The 21,565-nt window shown below is 41.9% G+C and overlaps 2 protein-coding genes across 2 annotated transcripts in view; both read right to left on the bottom strand.

The window, feature by feature from the left end:
* LOC101415247 (zinc finger protein 850) overlaps positions 1-21,565 on the bottom strand; it is an 80,491-nt gene that overhangs the window by 25,112 nt on the left and 33,814 nt on the right.
* Positions 4,049-6,640, bottom strand: AURKC (aurora kinase C). The gene is made up of 7 exons (XM_058280943.2): positions 6,552-6,640; positions 6,417-6,459; positions 6,000-6,191; positions 5,552-5,723; positions 5,307-5,455; positions 4,529-4,703; positions 4,049-4,338 (listed from the first exon to the last, which is right to left on the bottom strand). The coding sequence occupies exons 2-7, from the start codon at positions 6,428-6,430 to the stop codon at positions 4,168-4,170; spliced, it is 873 nt and encodes a 290-aa protein (XP_058136926.1). The 5' UTR covers positions 6,431-6,459; positions 6,552-6,640; the 3' UTR covers positions 4,049-4,167.

The raw sequence follows: 21,565 nt of genomic DNA, 5'->3' as shown, positions 1-21,565 counted from the left end.
GCGAGGCCAGTTTGAAATGTCTTGGAACCTAAAAGTGACTGGTTCTCCATGGTAGGCGGACCATTGAGAGAGGACTCCATCCTGGGAGTATAAATTGGGGAGCTGTTAACTTATCCTTTTTTTTCAAGTCTTAACAGTGGGTGAGATCATCAAAGCAATGAATGTAGATGGAGAAGGGAATGGACAGAGGATGAACCCTGGACCAGCCCAACATTAAGTGGTTGCAGGGGAGAAGACAACGGTCATGTTAGGAATTTTCACAATCCTTTGACTGGCATCTTATGCGAACTCCTAAAAGTCACCTTTGTGGGTGTTTTTCCTCCTGACTACAGAGATCAGAGAGTCAAATCCAACTTTCAGTGACTTCAGGAGGCCTACATTTGAGAAAATGGAAACAGGGAATGCAGAAAATGCTTACAAGAGATTAACTATTAAAATAGAAGCAAGGGACATGGTAGTAATTGGGCCAAGTATTGAAGGGGGACTTATTTCCTTACAAGAAGATCCTGTTTTAAAAAGATTAAATGAAGAAACACAGTAATGATCATGCAACAAATAGTGGAGTCCGTTATTGGCAATAGAGGAATTTGCAAAGAAAGGAAGTAGATGACAGTTGTTCCATTTTCACATGTAATTGACCCTTGGGGTAAATTAAATGGTTTGCATTAGGAGGTAGGAGGGCTATTAAGATAAACAATTCTATATTCTCTGTAGAATGACCACAGTAGTGTAAGAAACGAAGATTAGTTTAGTTTTCACATAAAGAAAGAAACTATTGATTAATGTAACCTGGCAGCCTACTGTCTCAGTCTCCCAATCCTGGGTTAAGCAGGAACAAAGGAAACCAGCTTAAGCCAGTCCTATAGGCAGTAAAAAGATGCCTAAGAAAGAGCTAAGTCAATACCAATTCAGCACTAAATTCCATTCCTTATTTGACAAAGGGGAGCAGGTAAAAACTAAAATGGTTGGAATGTGATGGGGGAAGCGGTTAATCACAAACTTTTGTGCAGGAAAGTTAGATCTTCTCGATAAGCAGTAACTTCTGAAATATCCAATCTATGGAGAAACAGAAAGGGCTTGCGTGCTAGGCTTAGGAGTATAAATTGTGTCATTTTTCTTTGTTCGGGGTGACAGCCACGTTTTCTGGTTGTGCGCCCTTCTTGCAAGATTGAGAATAAATTCTTTTCTTCTCCACAATCGGGTAAGCCTTATTTTCTTCCAAAATAAGATTTCTTTCCAACAGTAGGGAAACCTAAGTAGATAGTGGAGAATCTTTGAAATCTCTATTGTCAAGCATGCCAGAGTCTTTATTATTTATTTAGTTAGTTGTTTTTTACCTTTTTTTTTTTTAAAGGTACATAGATCACACAAAATATTTTGTTATTTTTTATTTAAACATAGATCATCTTGTGAGCAGCATGGAGGCCCTAGATAAATTTTGTACCCTTATCTGCCTGGCTAAAATAATCTCAGCGTTTTGATACTATCCAACACCAGAAAAAAGTAAGAAATACTATTTCAGGGATGATATGTATAAATCAGTTAAGTTCTTGAGCATTGCCAACTATGTAACTGAAATACTGAGTCAAGAAAATCAATAGCGGGAGTCAAATAGAAGACAGGATGAGGCTATAAAGCATAGAGATGCAAGTACTGATGGTCTGCATGAAATTACATGTGCCAGTGTCATGGCCAATTTAAACCATTTAGCTATAATAGTGGCAGCTGTTCATCTGAGAGTGGATGGATGAATTATTTATATTTATTGGGTCTAGTTATAACTGGGAAGTGGTCCTCCATCTCCTAGACTTCACAACAAAAACAGTGTGTATAATATGGTACTGGGAGTAACAAGAACAAGATAAACCCTGTATGGAGTGTATTTAATTGGGAAAACAGCGATACAAACGATGGGTATAATGAGCAACATGTGAAAGTTCACAGCTGAGGGTTCTTGATGTCCACTCTGATGCAGCCAGCGTATCAGTAATGCAAGGAGCAACTGCAAAATGAAACTGACAGGATGTAGGATAGAGTGGGAAAGCACTCCCCAAATGCTATAAAAGCCAGTGTATGTGTTATCAGAATAGATAACTGTATTATTATGGATTATTATGATGCAATCAGAATACAATATACCCTGAAGGAGATACAGAATTCATTTGAGAATTGAGTGGCATTGGTGTACATTGACATATTTTATCTTGAATATAGGCACAAGGTAGATGTCAGGTCACAGCGAGTGGGCCATTGAGTTGATCAGAGTCATGTTTTACAAAGGACATACTGCTGATAACCTTGAAACTAGTAAAACCGAGGCTAGGAGCCACTTGGTATGGTCCATAACATGGGGCTACAAAAGGCCTGACTCTTTCTCTTTAAAAGAGGAGAAAATCTTCGGAGTCTTAAGGTGGGAACAATGTGTGGTGCAATTTATGTCCCTGAGCTCCCCACAGAATCAGACTGAGGAAGATTCCAGATAACACCACATGCTTGCTTAGTTCTTTTCCCTGCCCCATCCCATACCCTCTCTCTTCTGATGGCTTCTCCCCAATAAATTACATGTCCTTCAATACTATATTAGGTTCTGGTGCTGTTGTAGAATTTGAGAGAGGCTCAATTATTTGTGTATAGAGAGGAAAGGCCAAATGGTCCCTTTGTTTCAGTTCTCAATAGGCTTCAATTAGCATATATATCTTCCACATCTTAGGTAAGTTTTTAGCATGGACTCCAGACAGTCTAGATAAGCTTTTAGCATATTTGGTTTGCATTTCCCCTAAATACTTAAAGTTTATAGCCCTTGCATTGTTAAACTGTTTCCTGGTACTGGAGTCGTTGCCATTGTCACTAAGGGCAGGACTGCAGCCTCTTACCCTTCCACACTCATAGCTTAGGTTATCTCTGAAGAGACAAAGAGCCTTCCACCCATAGCCCACATCAGTGCTACAAAACCCAACCTAAGACAGGCGACATTTGTGTCAAAACCCAAGAAATTTACCATGCAGATGTGGGTTTGTATTCCACAAGAGCACATACAAAGGTGGTCAGGTGAAATTGTTTATGTACTGAAAGGTAGAAACTAGATTTCACAGACATAAAGGATGAATGATGTAATACTGAACCTCATTTTAGGTGTGTCTCTCTCCACAGTCAGAATACTGTCCTTTAATACCTAATTTCATGCATATGCTGGATTCCAAACCCTTAGCAAAATTAATTTTATACTAGTTAAAGGATTGGGGTCCCTTGTTTTTTAAAATCTGTATAGATGAAATGCAGACTGCAATGTTAGTATTCTCCTAAATGAAATTTCAATACAAATGGCATCTTTTTCTTACTAAAATGCATGCATATTGATGCACAAGCTATTTTTAAAAGAAAAGCATCCAACTAAAATAACACCAAATTAACAGGTGTCATCAAAAACCATTCTATTTTTGCTTGTTCCCTTTTCTGACTTTTCTCACATAAGCATGTAAGATCTGAGCAGGCTTTCCATTGTAGTAACAGCTTTCCTAGAGTAACTTGTGGAAGTTCTTGAGAAAACACAAGAGCAAGAGCAAAACATCCAACCTTCTAAGGAAATGAAGAAAATCTTACTATTTGAAGCAGCAGAATCCCAACCCAGGAAGAGGCTTTCTAAAGATAGTGAAATTCTTTGTTAAGGTGAAACCCCAAGTGAGCAACTAAGATTTTATCATGTTCGTCATTCAAAGGGTCAGTTTCCTGTTGGTTGTTTTATCTCTCTAACTAGGAGTTTGCTAGCTAGGAAAGAGCTAAATTCCTAAAGCTACACATGGAAATTTAATAAAGGCAGTAAAATACTTCTAAACTGGAACTGAAAAGACAGCAACTGAAAATAAAAGACACGAGCAATGAAGAATAGTATTTACCTGCAGCAAGTAGGCACAGGTTTACAATGAGAGTAGTGAAGTCTCCATCAGTGGGACCAGGAGGGACATAATCTTGGGCTACTTCATGGGAGTTCTCCCCAGAAATAAAGATTCTACCCAGTCACACACAAACTTACACACCCAACACAACTATATCACCTGGTACAAAGTGTTTCCTTTATTAACTAGCATCTTGCAGATTAAAAGCAAAGAAACAAAAGACAAGGAGACAGAGCCAGAACTCCCTGTACAAATGCAAAGGGACAGACAGGGTTCAGGAAACCATCTGAGCAGAGGGAGGCAGCACCCTGCGGGAGTGAGCCTGGACCCAGGGGTGTGTGAGGATCTGGGCCAGGGGGAGCCGCTCTGAGGGCTGGTATCTGAGCAACTTGGAGATAAGGTCCTGGGCCCCAGGAGGCATGGATGAGGGAAACCTCACATCCACCTAACAAGGCCAGGGAAGAAGAAAAAGAAGTCTGGTTAATTTCTTTGGTCGATGCTCTCCCTGTTCCCAGAATCCATTCAAGGTACTGTGCTGGGCATTCCTAGACAACCTATGTGTGCCCCAGTCCCTCAGGCCCAGGAACCACTGCTAACTGGATCCTCCATGAATGCCCAGTGTGTGACCACCCCACCTTGAGGATGCGTCTGTAAGTCTCTGAGTGTGAGGCACTCTCAAAGGGTGGACTTCCCATCAGCAGTTCATAACAGAGCACCCCAATGCACCACAGATCCACCTTCTCATCATATGTTCTCCCCTCAATCATTTCTGGGGGTAAGTAGTCGAGAGTCCCACACATGGTTCTCCTCCTAAAGAAAGCAAAGAAGGACACACTGGGCAAGTCCCAGAATGAAGGAGATCCTTCTTTCCCAACTTCAAATGAGACAGAAGACTCTAGAAGTCCTGGGCAGTTTCCTCCCAGACATAGGAGTTTAGAGCACATTTTTTTCAATGGATTAAGATTCACGAGAAGGCAAGTACTTGGGCTTACCAATTCCCTATTTTAGAACTACTCATAAACTTATTTAGCTTATGATCAAGGATGTTTGCACAAGAAAATTCTTGGCTTTGAGAAAGATTTGGAACAGATGGCTGCATCAAAATGGGATCAATTAAGTACATTATGGCTTATTTACACAATAAGATACATTCCTGGAATTGTGGTGAAATGGTTAATTTATTTACATGGAGATTAATGGGTAAAGTTATATTAAAATATATCAGAAAGTGAAAGGTATGATTAAGAAATATTTTTTACACTTTTAAATATAAATTAAATGTATGTATTTTTGAAAGGGCAGTATTCAAATACAAACCCAGGTATGCACCTGGGTCCTACACGAAAAATGAGTTAAACTAGATTATTCTCGAACGGCACCCGTGACCTCCTACCCCACTACCACCTGACCTACCTCAGAGATGGGGTATGCACAGACCAGCCAAAGTCAGCAATCTTAACCTCACCCCTGAGTCCCAGCAGCAGGTTCTCTGGCTTAATATCCCTGTGAATCACCTTCTGCTGATGGCAATAGGTCAGGGCATCGGCCAACTCCTCCATTATCTGTGAAAAAACAAAGCAATCAGGGGACTCATTAAAGCCATAAGCACACAGTAAACTCATGGACCCCAGGGCCCCCAGCCCCCCGCCCCATCTGACCGTGGCTGTACGCTGTTCATCTAATGTGCAGCTCTTTTGCAACTCTTTGTACAGTTCACCTCTTGGAGCATATTCCAGAATCAGATACACCCGCCGTGTGTCATGGAAATAGTTGTACAGGCGCAGGATGTTGTGGTGTCTGGAGGAGGGGTGGAGGTGGTCAGGCTCCTCCCTAAGGCCCAACAAAGGATTTTCTGGGATCAGAAAATCAATGGCCCAATCTGGGAGTGGGTGAGGCGAGAACTGGGAGCAGGCACAAAGGCTAGGTTTTCTGGCACAGAGTGGGAATTCTATATGATATGACTGAACTGCAGAGAAAAGTCTTCAGAGGAAAGTGTGGGGCAGTATTTGGGGAGAAAGGCTAGATTCAGATGTTGAAAATGGAAGGAGAAACAGGAAACCAAGAGTAAAGACCTTCTCAGGCATCGCATCCAGAGACCATCCTTACTGTAGATGGGCTTGGATTTCAATCTCCCTGCGTAGTTGATGCTCCAGTCCTTCCTTCTCTATCTGGGACTTGAAAAGGATCTTCAGGGCCACAATGAAATGGTTTTCCTTGAGTCGAGCCAGGTATACACTGCCAAATTTCCCTTTGCCCAGTGGACGTCCAATTTCAAAGTCATCAATTGTTAAGCACCGCCTAATTGTAAAGGAAGAAAAGAGGTTCAGTTCTGAAGGTCAGTGGAGGGAAAGTCAGGGATACCTTCCTCTTTTACTCTGCTCTCCCTTTGACCTTTTCCATTCTCAAGTTAAGACAACAGCTCTCAATCCCATGAGTCAACTCTCCACTGTCCCCAGCTTGCTCTTTTTTATCCCTTGATTCCAAGGCCCTTCCTCTTCCATATACAAATTCAAAGGCACTCACGTGGTGTTTGCCATGCTGGGTGGACTTTGGCTCTCTGGAGTTACTGGGGGGAAAAGAGAGAGAGCAACACTTTATTCTGCAACAGAGTCCCTTCACGTCAACCCCGTTCTCTGATCCTGTTCTTATCCCTTTCACCTGGGGTTGAGCTCCGGCTGACTTCATCACAGATTTCCCGAGACTCCTGACGAGAGGGGTTGAAGGAGAGCTGCGGCTTTCCTGAGCACCCTTTGGAAAGGGGCGTTCAGGTTCAGGTGATCCTGAAAAGGAGGGGGAGTAAAATGCAGGCTCTCCCAATCCTTTTCTGCCCCCACGGTGGCCTCAAGGAAGGGGCTGGGCAAAGACGAGGAGGGCCACTCGCGTGGAGGTTGCTCCCTGCTCCCGTGGCCCGCAATCTGCTGAGCTGTGGGCAAAGCCTGCGCTCGGAAGGAGAGCACTTTTATTACCTGCCCTAGCCCAATGGCCGAGCCAGTAGTTCCTGACCAGTTCCCATTGGTTGATATTGCTGAGGCAGGCTGCGAGTGCCCAATAGGAGACAGAGATGGGAGCCTCCGCCCAGTCCCGGAGACCAATGGGAGGGATGGGGCGGGAGTAAGGCGGAAGGCTGAGCCCGGAAAGGAGTTGCCGGCAGGCTAGGTAAAGGGGAAGGAGCGCGGGAAGTGGAGGGGGCTGGAGGGAAAACGGAAGGGTGCGAGGGGACGGGGAGAGGCCGCGTATAAATGACCTCTTTCCTTTATCCAGAAACCAACTTTATAATCAACAGAGGAGCCATAACCCCTGCCCACCCCATGGCTAATATAGGAGGAGCCTGAGGCTTGCAGAGATCTGGCAAAGAACGAGCGCCTCGCGGTTGGAATGAGTCCGGCATGGGAGACGCGCAGGGCTTCCCACCCCGGGGAGTCCAGCTCGGGGTTGTAGCCCCCTTCTTACCTGTCGACACATTCTCCCACCATACAGACCCCCCCCCCCCAACCCAACTCTCAGCTCTTCTTGGTCCCTGACTTTTGTCCCCAGAAGCAGCACCACTGGAAGTCAGCAACTTTTCGTGGCAAAAGGCAGCCCGTAATACTTTTAGGAAATAGCTCCAGATTCAGTTTGCCGAGGGCACAAGTAGCATTTTGTAAACCAATTTCTTAACCCTGATCTTATGCTCATCTCATAAAGTCACTTAAGAAAGAGGTACAGGTTCTCTGTTCCTATAAAAGTTCCCATCTTCCAGGTCCAGCCTAGAAATTGGCAAGTTTGGGTGGGTGGCCACACTGATTAGCCTCTTCCAACTATCTGTGAGGTGCTGCTTAGGATTTTTTTAAAATGGCAAAATCTCCTCTATGAGAGTAAAAATCATGATGTTGTGAAAGCCAAATCGGAGTCAAACTTGCAAACTATGGCATTTTATTTGGGACACCAATGTTTTGCTGCTGCAAAGGAGGCCAGAACTTAAGTAGCTTTGAGGTTCTAGGGATGGCAAAGGATTTTTATAGACATTAAAAAGGAAATTAGCTTGGCTCCTGTTGATTGGACAACGGTTTGTCCATCATCAGGGACAGGTTTAGGGCAGGTGAGCTTTATTTTGTATTGGGTTAAAGGTAGTGAACTAGGGGCTAGATTGGCCGTCTGGGTCAGCTGCTTTGGGGGATTTTCAAATTTCAAAAAATAAAGAGGAAACTCAAGGGGGCAGAGTTTTGGCTCTGAGGAGTCCCCAGGGCTTTCTCTATATAATTTTATCAAGGTAGAGAATGAGAATTTAGGTGAGATTGAGAGTCATATTAAGGAAGGAGTGGTAAAAAAGGTTTGTGATTGGTATTGCTTGCAAAAAGCCAGGTCCATTGCTCAGATGATGACAAATTGACCAATTGCCCTTCACTGATTTTTTTTTAACTTTTGAGTTCAAGACACTGTTTTCAACAGAATTTCACGTCTGCGCTTTGTTTCTCTATTTTAAAGCATGGATTGCTTTGAAAAATACTGGGGAGCAACAAGATGTGCATTTCTCTGGTCAGACAATGGTGTGAAGAAATTGTTATTCTGAGAACTTCTTGAAGAGAGAATATTGTACTGATTTACAAGAGTTGGGGAAGTAGCAGGAGCTTCTCTGTGAAACTGAAGATAGCAAAAGGGATACTTCTGCAGGAGGCGTCAGTGCAACTTGAAAGTGCCTCTCTTCTGATGTTAGAAATTTATAAATATCTTCTTACATCACCACACATGGCAACTCCATACAACCTTGAATCCCATCATCACTGCTGTTGAGTTTTTTCATTTGGTACTGAGACATATTTCTCTTACAGGTGTGTAAAAGGCATCTTCCACACCCTGTCATGTCCTGGCTGAGGTTTCAATGAATGGAATCTCATAACTCTTGGTCAGTTTGTGGGCTTGTTTTGTGTCAACTGTAGTTGTTGGCAAATCCACTTGTTTCCTACCAGCACCATAGGTACATCATCTGAATCTTTAACTCATTTAATCTCCTCCCTATAGAGGTTAATTTCTGCAAATGATTTGCTATTATTGATGGCAAACACACAAAGGAAACCTTTGCCTGTTCTCATGTGTTGGTCTCTCATGGCACTGTACCAGTATTTCCAGCAGACAGGTTTCACCATCTATAGCCACCTGTTTTCAGTAAGAATCCTCTTGGTGGGGTCATACTCATCTACAAAATGGTTCTGGATTAGTTGGATTGTCAGTGCACTTTTCCAAACACCACCTGCTCCAGCTACCACCAGTTTGTACTGTCATTTCTCACCAGCAAGAATCTCAAACTCCACTGCCACCACTTGGGACTGGTTCAGGACTACAATCCAGAAAAATGCTGGACACCCTAGACTGCCATGAACAGCCCCCACCAGGGAACAGCCCTTCACTGACTCTTTATCACTCATTCATATTGGAAAACTTGCTGGCATCTCTTTTTTAAAAAAAGAAACAAACCAAAAAAAATCAATTTTATTGATATATATTAAAAAAGCATAAAATTTATCCAAAGTGTACAATCAATGGTATTTAGTATAATCACATAGTTGTGCATTCATCACTTCAATCATTGTTAAAGCATTTTCATTATTTCAATAATAATTTTAAAAAAGACAAGAAAGTTCCTCATCTCTCAATCTGTTTCCCCTGCTGTCCATAGCTAGTATTTCTGACTACTCTTGCACAATTATTTGTTTATTAAGCAGCTTTATTGAGCTATATTCACATACCATATGATGTATCCATAATATATAATCAATGGCCTTTTTTTTTAAGCGGTTAAAAAGTCCTTTATTGGGAAGTGAATTTGGCTCAATGGAGAGAGCATCTGCCTACTACGTGGGAGGTCCAGGGTTCAAACCCAGGGCCTCCTGACCTGTGTGGTGAGCTGGCCCATGCACAGTGTTGATGCGCACAGGGAGTGCCATGCCATGCGGGGTGTCCCCCATGTAGGGGATCCCCACATGCAAGGAGTGCACCCCGTAAGGAAAGCTGCCCCACGCAAAAAAGAAACACAGATTCCCAGTGCTGTTGATAAGGATAGAAGTGGTCACAGAAGAACATACAGCGAATGGACACAGACAGCAGACAACTGGAGGGGGGGCGGGGAGGGGAGAGAAATAAATAAATCTTAAAAAAATAAAAACACATAAAAGCAGATGTAAATTGCTCGAAGATAGAATTAGTGTGACTTTGAAGACAGACCATCTGAACTGGAAAAGACAGGAAAAGAGAAAGAGAAGAGAATGGAAAAAATGTAACAGTCTCAGGTAATTGAATGGCAGCCCAAAATGCACAAACATTAGCATTATTGGTTCCCAGAAGGAGATGAGAATTGAAAAGGGGCAGAAAGAAGATTTGAGGAAATAATGACTAAAAACTTCCCAACCCTTATGAAGGACATAAATATCAATATCCAAGACAGACAATGAACCCCAAACAGAATAAATCCAAATAGACCTACCCTGTGACACCTACTATACAGAATGACAAATGTCAGAGATAAAGAGAGGATTCCGAAAGCAGCAAGAGAAAAGCAAAGCATTGCATACAAGTGAAACTCAATAAGATTAAGTGCTGTTCTCTCATCAGAAACCATGGAGAAAGGAAGAAAGTGTTATGATGTATCTAAGGTACTGAAAGAGAAAAACTGCCAGCTGAGAATTCCTTATTTGGCAAAGCTGTCCTTCAAAACTGAGGGTAAATTCAAAGTTTCATAAACAAACAAAAACTGGTAGAACATGTTACCAAAAGATCAGATGTGCAAGAGATTCTGAAGTGGGTGCTGCAGCCCGAAAGGAAGAAACAAGGGTGAGGGATTTGGAGAAGAGTTTAGAAATGAAGGTTATTAGGAAGGGTAAACAAAAGGATAAGAAGACAGACAACAGAACGATATGACAACAGAGAGCCCAAGGACAAAATGGATGAAATAAGTAATGCCTTTACAGAAGTAACACTGAATGCTAATGGACTGAACTTCCCCATCAAGAGACACAGACTGATAGAATGGATAAAAGAATATGAGCCATCTAAATGTTGTCTGCAAGAGACCCACCTCAACCTAAGGACACAACCAGGCTAAAAATGAAAGTTTGGGAAAAGGTATTCTATGCAAATAGTAACCAAAAAAAGAGCTGGAGTAGACCAGATAAATGTAAAATAACAACATTTATAGTATATGAACAATAATTACTCAGTGCAACTGGCAAATTGTTCTTGTGACCAGTATTCTGTGATTTTTTTCATACAAAATAAACACTTGCTTTTAGTTGAGGAGGGCTGGAGAAGAGACATATTTTTGGATACTTCATTTTTCTTTAACACTTTCTTGTTCATACTCTGTAATTAAGGTTATCTATCTGGATCAATAATGATTTAGCATGACTGCTGTTGAATGAGATTTTTAGTTTTTCTGCCTCATAAAATTATGAGTTGGCAAATTATCTACTGTAATTTATTCCAATAAGATGTGAAGAATTCCCAAACAGGATATTGATTATCTAGAAAGAATTATGGCCTAAATTGAAATTAAAGTAACTAAACCAATAATTTATTTCATTCTTAGAGATTATTATGTCCAAAAGAGCTGTAATATGAAAATTAGAATTATAATTAATTTCCTTTATATTTGAATTATTATTTACACATGAATGTTTGTTGCTATGCTATTTTTTAATAGAGTATATTAAATCTAACCTGACCTTACACTCTCTTTTAAAATTTATAATTTCTTTCGATCTATTTTTCTATTTATTTTACAATTTTACAATAAGGGACTTTTTTTTTAAGATTTATTTTTTATTTATTTCTCTCCCCTTCCACACATCCCCCAGTTGTCTGCTCTCTGTGTCCATTAGCTGGGTTTTCTTCTGTGTCCACTTGTATTCTTGTCAGCAGCACCGGCAATCTGTGTCTCTTTTTGTTACGTTGTCTTGCTGACGTCAGCTCTCCGTATGTGTGGCGCCACTCCTGGGCAGGCTGCACTTTCTTTTGCGCTGGGTGGCTCTCTTTACGGGGTGCACTCCTTTCGTATGGGGCTCCCCTACGTGGGGGACACCCCTGCGTGGCACGGCACTCCTTGTGCGCATCAGCACTGCGCATGGGCCAGCTGCACACAGGTCAAGGAGGCCCAGGGTTTGAACCACGGACCTCCCATGTGGTAGACGGACGCCCTAACCACTGGGCCAAGTCCACTTCCCTCTAATGTGTTTTTAATTTCATCCATCATGTCTTTCATTCCCATAAGATCTGTTACTTTTCTTTGCAGGTTTTCAAATTGTCTTTCTGTTCTCCCAATGTCTTCTTAATATCCTTTATTTCTTTTTTTTTTTTTTTTTTTTTTTTTTTTTTAAAGATTTATTTATTTATTTAATTTCCCCCCCCTCCCCTGGTTGTCTGTTCTTGGTGTCTATTTGCTGCGTCTTGTTTCTTTGTCCGCTTCTGTTGTCGTCAGCGGCACCGGAAGTGTGGGCGGCGCCATTCCTGGGCAGGCTGCTCTTTCTTTTCACGCTGGGCAGCTTTCCTCACGGGAGAGCACTCCTTGCGCGTGGGGCTCCCCCACGCGGGGGACACCCTTGTGTGGCACTGCACTCCTTGCGCGCATCAGCACTGTGCATGGCCAGCTCCACAGGGGTCAAGGAGGCCCGGGGTTTGAACCGCGGACCTCCCATGTGGTAGACGGACGCCCTAACCACTGGGCCAAAGTCCGTTTCCCAATATCCTTTATTTCTTTAGCCATATTTTCTTTAAATTCTTTGAAGTGATTTAGGAGAGTTGTGTGATTATCACTGATTAATTGTCTTAAATCCTATATCTCTTCAGGATATTTGATATGTTCTTTTGGCTGGGTCATCTCTTCCTATTTCCTAGTAATAGAAATTTTTGCTGATGTCTAGGCATCTGACTATGTTGGTGAATTTACTCTGGTGGCCAATTTCTTTCTCTTGTCTATTTTTCCCCCCACAATGCATCTTTGATATTTGGTTCAACTTAATCTCAATCTTTAAAATGCCCAGTCTTTAAAATCAGTCCAGGGACACACTAGTGGGGTGCAGAATTTTCTCCTAGGGCTTGGATACAGAGAGCATGGAGAACAATTTTTGTCCATGCAATTTCCAAACTGTCCAACAGATAGTGCTAGTCAGTACAGCTTTGCACTGAGGTGTTTCAGTCTCAGCTTTCCTGTGTTCCTGTGCTGAATCTCCAGATCAGAGATTCAAAGCTGGCTCTGCTGACTGAATTCATGGAAGGAAAGCACCCCGACCTCCCCTCCCTTTTCACTTGAAACAGCTGACAGGAAAGAAGGTGTCTGTTCCTGTCTCAGTGGGCTGCAGTGAGCCAGGTATTTTACTCCAGCTTAATATCTTGAGGGTGGAGAGGGGGACCCTTTCTGGCCTCCACGGGAGCTTGGTAACTCAAGTTTGTTGTTTCTGCTTCTTTGTCTCTCTGCCCCTCACCTTCTAGGGAGTTGTGTAGCATGGTCCTGGGCTGCTGAACCCCAAAGCAGGTTCTTTTTCCACTTACTCTTTCTCCATTGTTTTTCTGAGAGCATTCAGCTCAGCTTGTTAGTCCATTGCCATCTTTCCACAATCCCTGCCAGCCATGTCTTTTTTTTTAAACAAATCAGTTTTATTGATACATATTAATAAAGCATATAATTCATTCAAAGTGTACAGTTGATGATATTTGGTGTAATCACATAATTGTGCATTCATCACTTCTATCATTATTAGAACATTTTCATTATTTCAATAATAATAAACAAAAAAACACACGAACAACAAGAAAATTATTGTGGTAAAATTCAGGCCATACAAAATTTGCCTTTTTAACCATTCTTAAGAGTACAACTCAGTGGCATTAATTCTTTTCACAATATCATTTGACCATCATCACTATCTCTTTCCAAATTTTTTCATCATCCCAAACAGAAACTCTGTATCCAATGAATATTTATGGATTTATCCCTTCCCATTTATCCCTCTACCAGGCCTTGGAGACCTGAAATCTACATGCTCTTTCTATGAATTTGCCTATTCCAGATATTTTATATAAAAGGAATCATAAAATATTTGTCATTTTGTGCCTGACTTTTCACTTAACATTATGTCATCAAGGTTCATCAATGTTGTAGCATGAATTAGCACCTCCTTACTTTTCCAGGAAAGATTGTATTATGGTGGGAGAGAAAGAGGAGATGATGATGACACAGAGTAAACACCTTGGGTTCGCACTAGACTCCTATTTCTGGGCAACTAGAAGTTCTATTACCATTAAATGATATGGTATATTTGTTTAGTTTTGTTTTGTTTTAGGAGGTACTGGGGATTGAACACCCAGGACCTCATACATGGGAAGCAGTCACTCAATCACTGAACTACATCTGTTCCCCAATGAGAGGGGTTTTTTTGTTTGTTTATTTTCTTTTTCTTAGGAGGGGATCGAACCTAGGACCTTGTTCATGAGAAGCAGGCATTCAACCACTTGAGCTATATCTGCTCCCTATATTTGGGTTTGATTGAAGCTTTAACAAAGTACTACAAACATAGTGGTTTCATTCAACTCATTTTTGTTATCTTCCCGTTTCATAGTGCAGAAGACCAATAAAGTCCTTACTGTGTTGGGAAGCAGATGTGGCTCAAGCAATTGGGCTCCCGTCTACCACATGGAAGGGTCAGGGTTTGATTCCCAGGAAGGCAAGCTGACCTGAGTGGAGAGCTGATGCAGCAAGATGACACAGCAAAAAGAGATACAGAGGAGAGACAATAAGAGATGCAGCAGACTATGGAACTGAGGTGGCGCAAGAGAGTGAGCACCTCTCTCCCACTCTGGAAGGACCCAGGATCAGTTCCCAGTGCTGCCTAAAGAGAAGACAAACAGACACAGAAGAACACACAGAGAGCAGACAACAGGAGGAGGTGGGAATAAATAAATAATTCCTTACTGTGCTACTGTGTTAAAATCAGATGTCAGTAAAAATACATTCCTTTCTGGAGACTCTAGGAGAGAATCTGTTTCCTTGCCTTTTCCAGTTTCTAGAGGCTGCCTGCATTCCTTGGTTCATGGTCCCCTTCCTGTATTTTCAAAGCCAGCAACATAGCTTCACTCTGGTCATGTTCCTGTTATAAGCTATCTTTCTCTCTCTTCTCTGTCTTCTACTTTCAAGGAACCCTGTGGTTATATCAGACCCATCTTGATAATTCAGATTACCTCCATATTTTAAAGTGAATAAATTAGCAACCTTAATTCCTCTTTGCTATGCCACGTAAGATTTTCACAGTTTCCAGATATTAGAATGTGGACATCTTTGGAGGGCATTATTCTTCCCACCATAGTTGGGAACAGCTTTGAGTGAAGCAGGTTTTCCTTTGGAGGGGAATGAGCAAGGCTCACTTTGTACATGTTGAGATGTCTAGTGATCAAGTGGTGAGTCAAGTAGGCAGTTGAATATGTATCTGGTGTTTGGGAGAGAAGTGTGGAAACTGTCAGACTATAAATAGTATATAAATCCATATAAATAGTATAAATAGACTATAAATAGTATATAAAGCCATATAAATAGTATATAAAGTAGGGTCACGTGAGCCACTTTACAGCCTGTCCACCACAGTCATTATGATGATTAAAACAGTATATGTAAAGTGCTAGGAACAATGTCTAGGAGGAGTGGAATAGGAAGTTATTACTTAATGGATGCAGAGTTTCTCTTTAAGGTGTGAAAAGTTTGATAATGGACGTTAGTGATGGTAGTACATTATGGTGAAAGTAATTAATACCACTTACTTGTACACTTGTAGGTGGTTAAAATGGGAATTTTGATTTGTATATGTGGTACTAAAATTGAAAATTTTAAAAAGTTTAGAAAAATAATGAACGAATGAATGAACAAAAAAGAATGGCTCACCTTTTTGGGGAAAAAAAATTAGGTCAATGCCTAAATCTCATTAATCCAATTAAGCAGTAAGGAGGTAAGTTGCCATGCAGGTAGGGGGGCAGAATCTCTCTAGTTGAGGGGATCTTTTTATTTATTTACTTGTTTATTTATTTATCTATCTATTTATTTATTAATAGATCACAAGGAATGTTACATTAAAAAACATAAAAAAACAAAAAACATAGAGGTTCCCATATAGCCCACTCCCCACTCCCCACCACATCATTTTTGTAAATTGTATTTTTTTAAAGATATATACATCACACAAAAAAAGTTACACTAAAAAATATAAGAGGTTCCTCTATACCCTCAACCCCCACCCCACTCCTCCCACACCAACAACCTCCCTCATCATTGTGGCATACGCATCGCAATCAGTGAACACATTTTGGGGCACTGCTGCACTACACAGATAATAATTTACCCTGTAGTTCGCACTCTTCCCCAGTACATTCAGTGGGTTATGGCAAGATATATAAAGTCCAGCATCTGACCCTGCAATATCATTAAGGCAACTCGAAATCCCAAAAATGCTCATCACATTTCTTCTTCCCTCTCCCTGTCCTCAGCAACTACTGTGGCCACTTTCTTCACCTCAATGCTAAAATTTCTTCTATTACTCGTCATAATAATTTTATAGTAGAATATCAGTGAGTCCACTCTAGTCCATATTTTATTCCTCCATTCTGTGGACCCTGGGGTGGTGATGTCCACTGCACCTCTAGATCAAGAGGGGGCTTAGATCCCACATGGCTGATGGATGCAATTCCTCCGCTTGCAGTTGTTGGCACTCTTGGTTCCCTGGTGTGGTGGTTGATTTTCTTCACCTCCCTGTTAGCTGACCTGGGTAAGACCAACTAACCAGAGAGTAGGAGCTGCTACTCTGCTGAGGCTCAGGGCCCATCGAGTTGAGGGATTCTTAACAAGGGATCCATGAGCTTAAATTGAAATAAAAAACAACAACACATTATTCTTGTGGGGAGCTGTTGGTGTGGGTGTCAAGTATTTATTAAATAGCACACAGTATAGTGTGCGCTTAGTAAGAGGTTCATGGTTTTCACCTGGCAAAGGAGTCCATGGAACAAAAAAGGTTACGAACCCCTGCTCTAGTTGGACATTAAAAATGGGAAACATGAGGGAAGTGGACTTGGCCTGGTGGTTAGGGCATCCGTCTACCACATGGGAGGTCCGCAGTTCAAACCCCGGGCCTCCTTGACCCGTGTGGAGCTGGCCCATGTGCAGTGCTGATGCGCACAACGAGCACTGTGCCACGCAGGGGTATCCCTCGCATAGGGGAGCCCCACGCGCAAGGAGTGCGCCCCGTAAGGAGAGCTGCCCAGTGCAAAAGAAAGTTCAGCCTGCCCAGGAATGGCGCCACACACACGGAGAGCTGACACAACAAGATGACGCAACAAAAAGAAACACAGATTCCCGTGCCGCTGACAACAACAGAAGCGTACTAAAAAAAAAAAAAAAAAAAAAAAAAGGAAACATGGTATAATAAAGTTTTATAAGAGTTAGAGTAAGAATAAAAATAGAACCCTTAAGGACAAAATGTGATGCAAAGAGTTTCAAAAAAAGAGCTGGTCTTAGAACATAACATCATTAATTTTGTAAAGGGAGCAGTTTTTCAGGCACTTTGTATGTAAGAAATTATTTAATACTCACTGAAGTGGTAAGTACTATTAATTAGCTCAATTAAATAGATGATAAGATTGTGTAAAGAAAATCCCCTCACCCCACCACCCCAAAACCACACCACATGCCCTCCGGAGTTTCCTTTTCATCTTTTTTTTTTTAAAGATATATTTTATTTATTTACCTCCCCTTCCCCCTCTCCCCATTGTTTGCAGTTGCTGTCTTGCTCTCTGTATCCATTTGCTGTGTGCTCTCTATGTCTGCTCACCTCTTTAGGAGATACTGGGAACTGAACCCAGGACCTCCCATGTGGAAGAGGAGCTCAATCACCTGAGCCAACTCAGGTTCCTGGTTTGTTGTTTCTCATTGTCTTTCCTCTTTGTGTCTCTTTTGTTACATTACCTTATTGTGTCAGTTCACTGTGCCTGCCCACTGCACCAGCTCACCTTCTCCAGGAGGCACTGGGAACCAAACCCAAGACCTCCCATGTGGTAGGCAGAAGCCTAATTGCCTAAGCCACATCTCCTTCCACTCTTTATCTTTGAAATTTGAAATCCCCACCAAGGAAACTGACCCAGATAGCTAATCAAGTTCCTAGTTCATTACCTATGACCAAAAACAAAATATAGGCCACCTGCCCTATTCCCACCCCTAGAAGATGGACAATATTGGTCCAAGTAACAGGGGTCAGGTTAATTTCTTTTCTATGTCTGTAAAACATCCCTAGAACCCTAAAGCTACTTAAGTTCTGGCCTCCTTTGCTGTAGCAAAACTTTGGTGTCCTTAATAAAATGCTGTAGGCTGCCAACTCGACTCTGCTTTGCCTTTCACGATAAAACCAAGGCAAGCAAGTAGGCCACATAACTAGACAGAAAGAGAAAGCCAGCCTCACTCCACAGCCCACCAACTTGACTACTGTACTACGTTGCTTGAGAAGGGGTACTAAGACCAATTTAAGTGCTCTAGAGTCAAATCATCCCCTCTCCATAGTCCAGAATCTTTCTCTCTCACTGGTAATGTAAATCCATACTTTCAGTTACTATTTTGGGTGGTTAAACTTGGTTACAGATGAGGTCAGAAGTTAATCAAGGGAAGCGACGGGGTCACTGGGGGAGAATCTGCCAGCGCCCTTGCTCTTTGGCTCTTTGGGTTAGTCGGGTGGTTTGCTCTCTACAGGCCACGACTGCAGGTGGAGGAGCTTGCTCTACACGGTGGGTCTATCTCCCTCATCCATTGGTGTAAGCCCTCTTAAGTTTGTAAGCAAATTTAAGAAGATTTTATTCAAAAGCATGGCACGGAAGAGGACCTCTTCCTCCTCTGCCATGAATGAAGAGCCTGATGCTCCATCAGCACTTAACCAGCTTCGTGATCCAGCCGCAGACCCATGGGACAGAAGAGCCACTGCTCAGGATCAGGATGTCTCTCTGCGCCATCCCCATCTCCCTGCAGTCCACTTGGCTTTGCTCGCTCTTTGATATTTGGCACAATACTGTGCTAACAGAGAAAACATGAAAGGAGAACTGGATATGATGTTCAGCTTGCAAATGTTACACAGCAGACTTCCAACCCAGGAGAAACGAAACTGCTGGCCTCTGAGATCTACGATGTTCTTTAATCCTCCAAATGTCAGATGGTGATAGTTTCAACGAAATGAATTCACATTGAAGGAAACCTTGGTTTTTTTTCTAGGAACCACAAGCAAATGTGCCCAAACTGTGGTTTTGCATATAGATGGTCTTGATGATATGTCTCAGAGAAATCTATGTGAAGAGGCCTGATTAAAAATTGAAGGAGAGTGGGTGTAGCTCAGTAGTTGAGTGCCTGCTTCCCATATATGAGGTCTCAGGTTCAATCCCTCATACCTCCTTTAAAAAAAAATTAAAGGAGTTACAAGCTTTACTTTTCAAATGGCTGTTCAAAGACGTGTAGTACAAACCATTCAGAATTGACAGCAGAGACTTTGGCATCAGCAATAGCATCAGCAAATTAGTGTGAAAGGTGAGAGTGGAGAAGAGGTGCGGGCCCATTCCAAGATACTCCTGTAGAAGTAGAACAAAACATAGAGCTGCCAAACTACCTTCCTGAGGAGGAAAGTCCCACCAAGGAACAAGATAAAGCAGCATCCAGGGTCGGAGCACACCCAGAAGGTGGAGCTGGCTGGTTGAGCACAGCTGCAAACTTTTTATTCAGATCATTTTACTGGTGATTTAAATTGGGACTCAATGTTCATCTTGTCATAGAATGTTATATCATTGGATGGAGACCCATATGATGAGTGGGAAGGTGTACCCACATCCTGGGGAGGCCTGATGTTCTCCAACAGAGGGAATTGTGTCTCTCGAGAGAACTGGTGGCTTGCCATGGGGGAAGACAGGCTAGTGTGCCAAACCCTCAGCATTGTTGCAAGTATCTGTGAATCTGGACCTTCAAGCAGTGAAGCTTGGTTGTCACTGTGGGCCCTGAGGGGAGAGGGAGAGAGGAATAGAATAGATGGAAGCAGGGTTAACCGGGGGGCAATGGAAATGTTCCACGATACACTGATGGATATAGGACATGTTAAGTTTCACCAAAAATGTATAAAAGTCTATAGGCTAAAATGTAAACCATAATGTAAACCATAATGTAACTAAAATTTTAGAAAATTGTACAGTCTAAAATATAAGCCATACTGTAAACCAAACTGGAACCATGTTTGGTAGCTATGTTTCAATATCTGTACATCAGCCTCAGCAAATATAACATGAACATGTGAAAAGAACATTGCTGGGGAAGGGGGAAAAGGGTTTGATGTTAGATACATGGGAGTTCCCTATATTGTATATGTGACTTTACTGTGATCTAAAACTTTTTTGAAGAAAAAATTAAAAGTTAAAAAAAAAAAGGATATAGACACTGAGGAAGAAATGAAAGAAATTGCCTTGCCATTGCCATATAGGGCAATAACTATTACAGTGATGAAAGGGAAAATGTCAAAAACAAAATTTTATGATATTTATCATTTTTAATGCCATAATTTATTTTTACTTTATTTCAGTTTTTCTAAATTAGCATGTATTCTATTTCTAATATTTAAATCTATCATTACTATTTCATTTTCCTATTAGTTGAATTTAGCAATATAATAGCTTCATTTCTGAAGAAGTTTTGGGCCACAGAGGTGTTCAACTATGGCAGGGGAGGAACAACTAGTGTGGGGTGTTATTGATGGGGGACACATGGTTGGGAGGGAATTATCCAGGGCATGTATATAGGGTATATAAAAATGTTTGAATATTTGTTGGATATTTTCATAGTAGTTACAGTTTCAAATGACAACTGAGAGAGTGCTGAGTTCCTAGCCAGGGGATCTCTGTCCCATTCCCTAGTGGAAGAGCAACAATCCCCCAAGTGCAAGGACAAAGACCAGTGAAGAAGGATGGTCCATGACGAGTCCTTGATACTCATGACTATCCTTATAAGCCTATGTACCTGACATTTCAACTAGGCCTAGAGCTGCAAGGTGCCTAAGAGTTACCTCCTGAGAGCCTTCATGTTGCTAAAATGTGGCCACTCTCTTAAGCCAAACTCAGCATGTAAATGCATTACCTTCCCCCCAGCATGGGACATGACTCCCGGGGATGAGCCTCCCTAGCACCAAGGGATTACTACCAATCACTAAATGGTGAGTCAACTAGAAAAAGACATTGAATAAAAGGGGAAAATGGTAAAGGCAAATGAGTTTATATGACTAATCTTCAAAAAGAGTCAGGAGGACATCAGAGGAGTCACACTTATGCATGCCTCAGCAGGATCCCAGAGACAGCCAAAGTAGATATAACCCCAGGTAGTGGATCTCCTGAGGGCTAAGGAGACACACAGGTTCTATGGTCATGGCAGATGGCTCTGGAGTTCAGTGCCTTGTCAGTGGGCCCTACTTTGCAATTTGTGTTCCTGAGTGTGATGGAGTTGGACTCAGCTGTGACCTTTCTACACGTCTCTTCTGTCACTTTTACTGAACCTGTGGTTGGTGCTGGGGTTGGTGAACACTAAGGAGACTTGAATCCCTGGACTGGCCATGTGTCAGTTGGGTCCTAAGCCTCAGCAGAATTGCAACTCCTACTCTCCGGTT

This window comes from Dasypus novemcinctus, chromosome 18, assembly GCF_030445035.2.
Source record: "Dasypus novemcinctus isolate mDasNov1 chromosome 18, mDasNov1.1.hap2, whole genome shotgun sequence".
Classification (NCBI taxonomy): Eukaryota; Metazoa; Chordata; class Mammalia; order Cingulata; family Dasypodidae; genus Dasypus; species Dasypus novemcinctus.
Note: the sequence above shows the minus strand (reverse complement) of the source record. Positions and strands in the feature narration are given on the sequence as shown.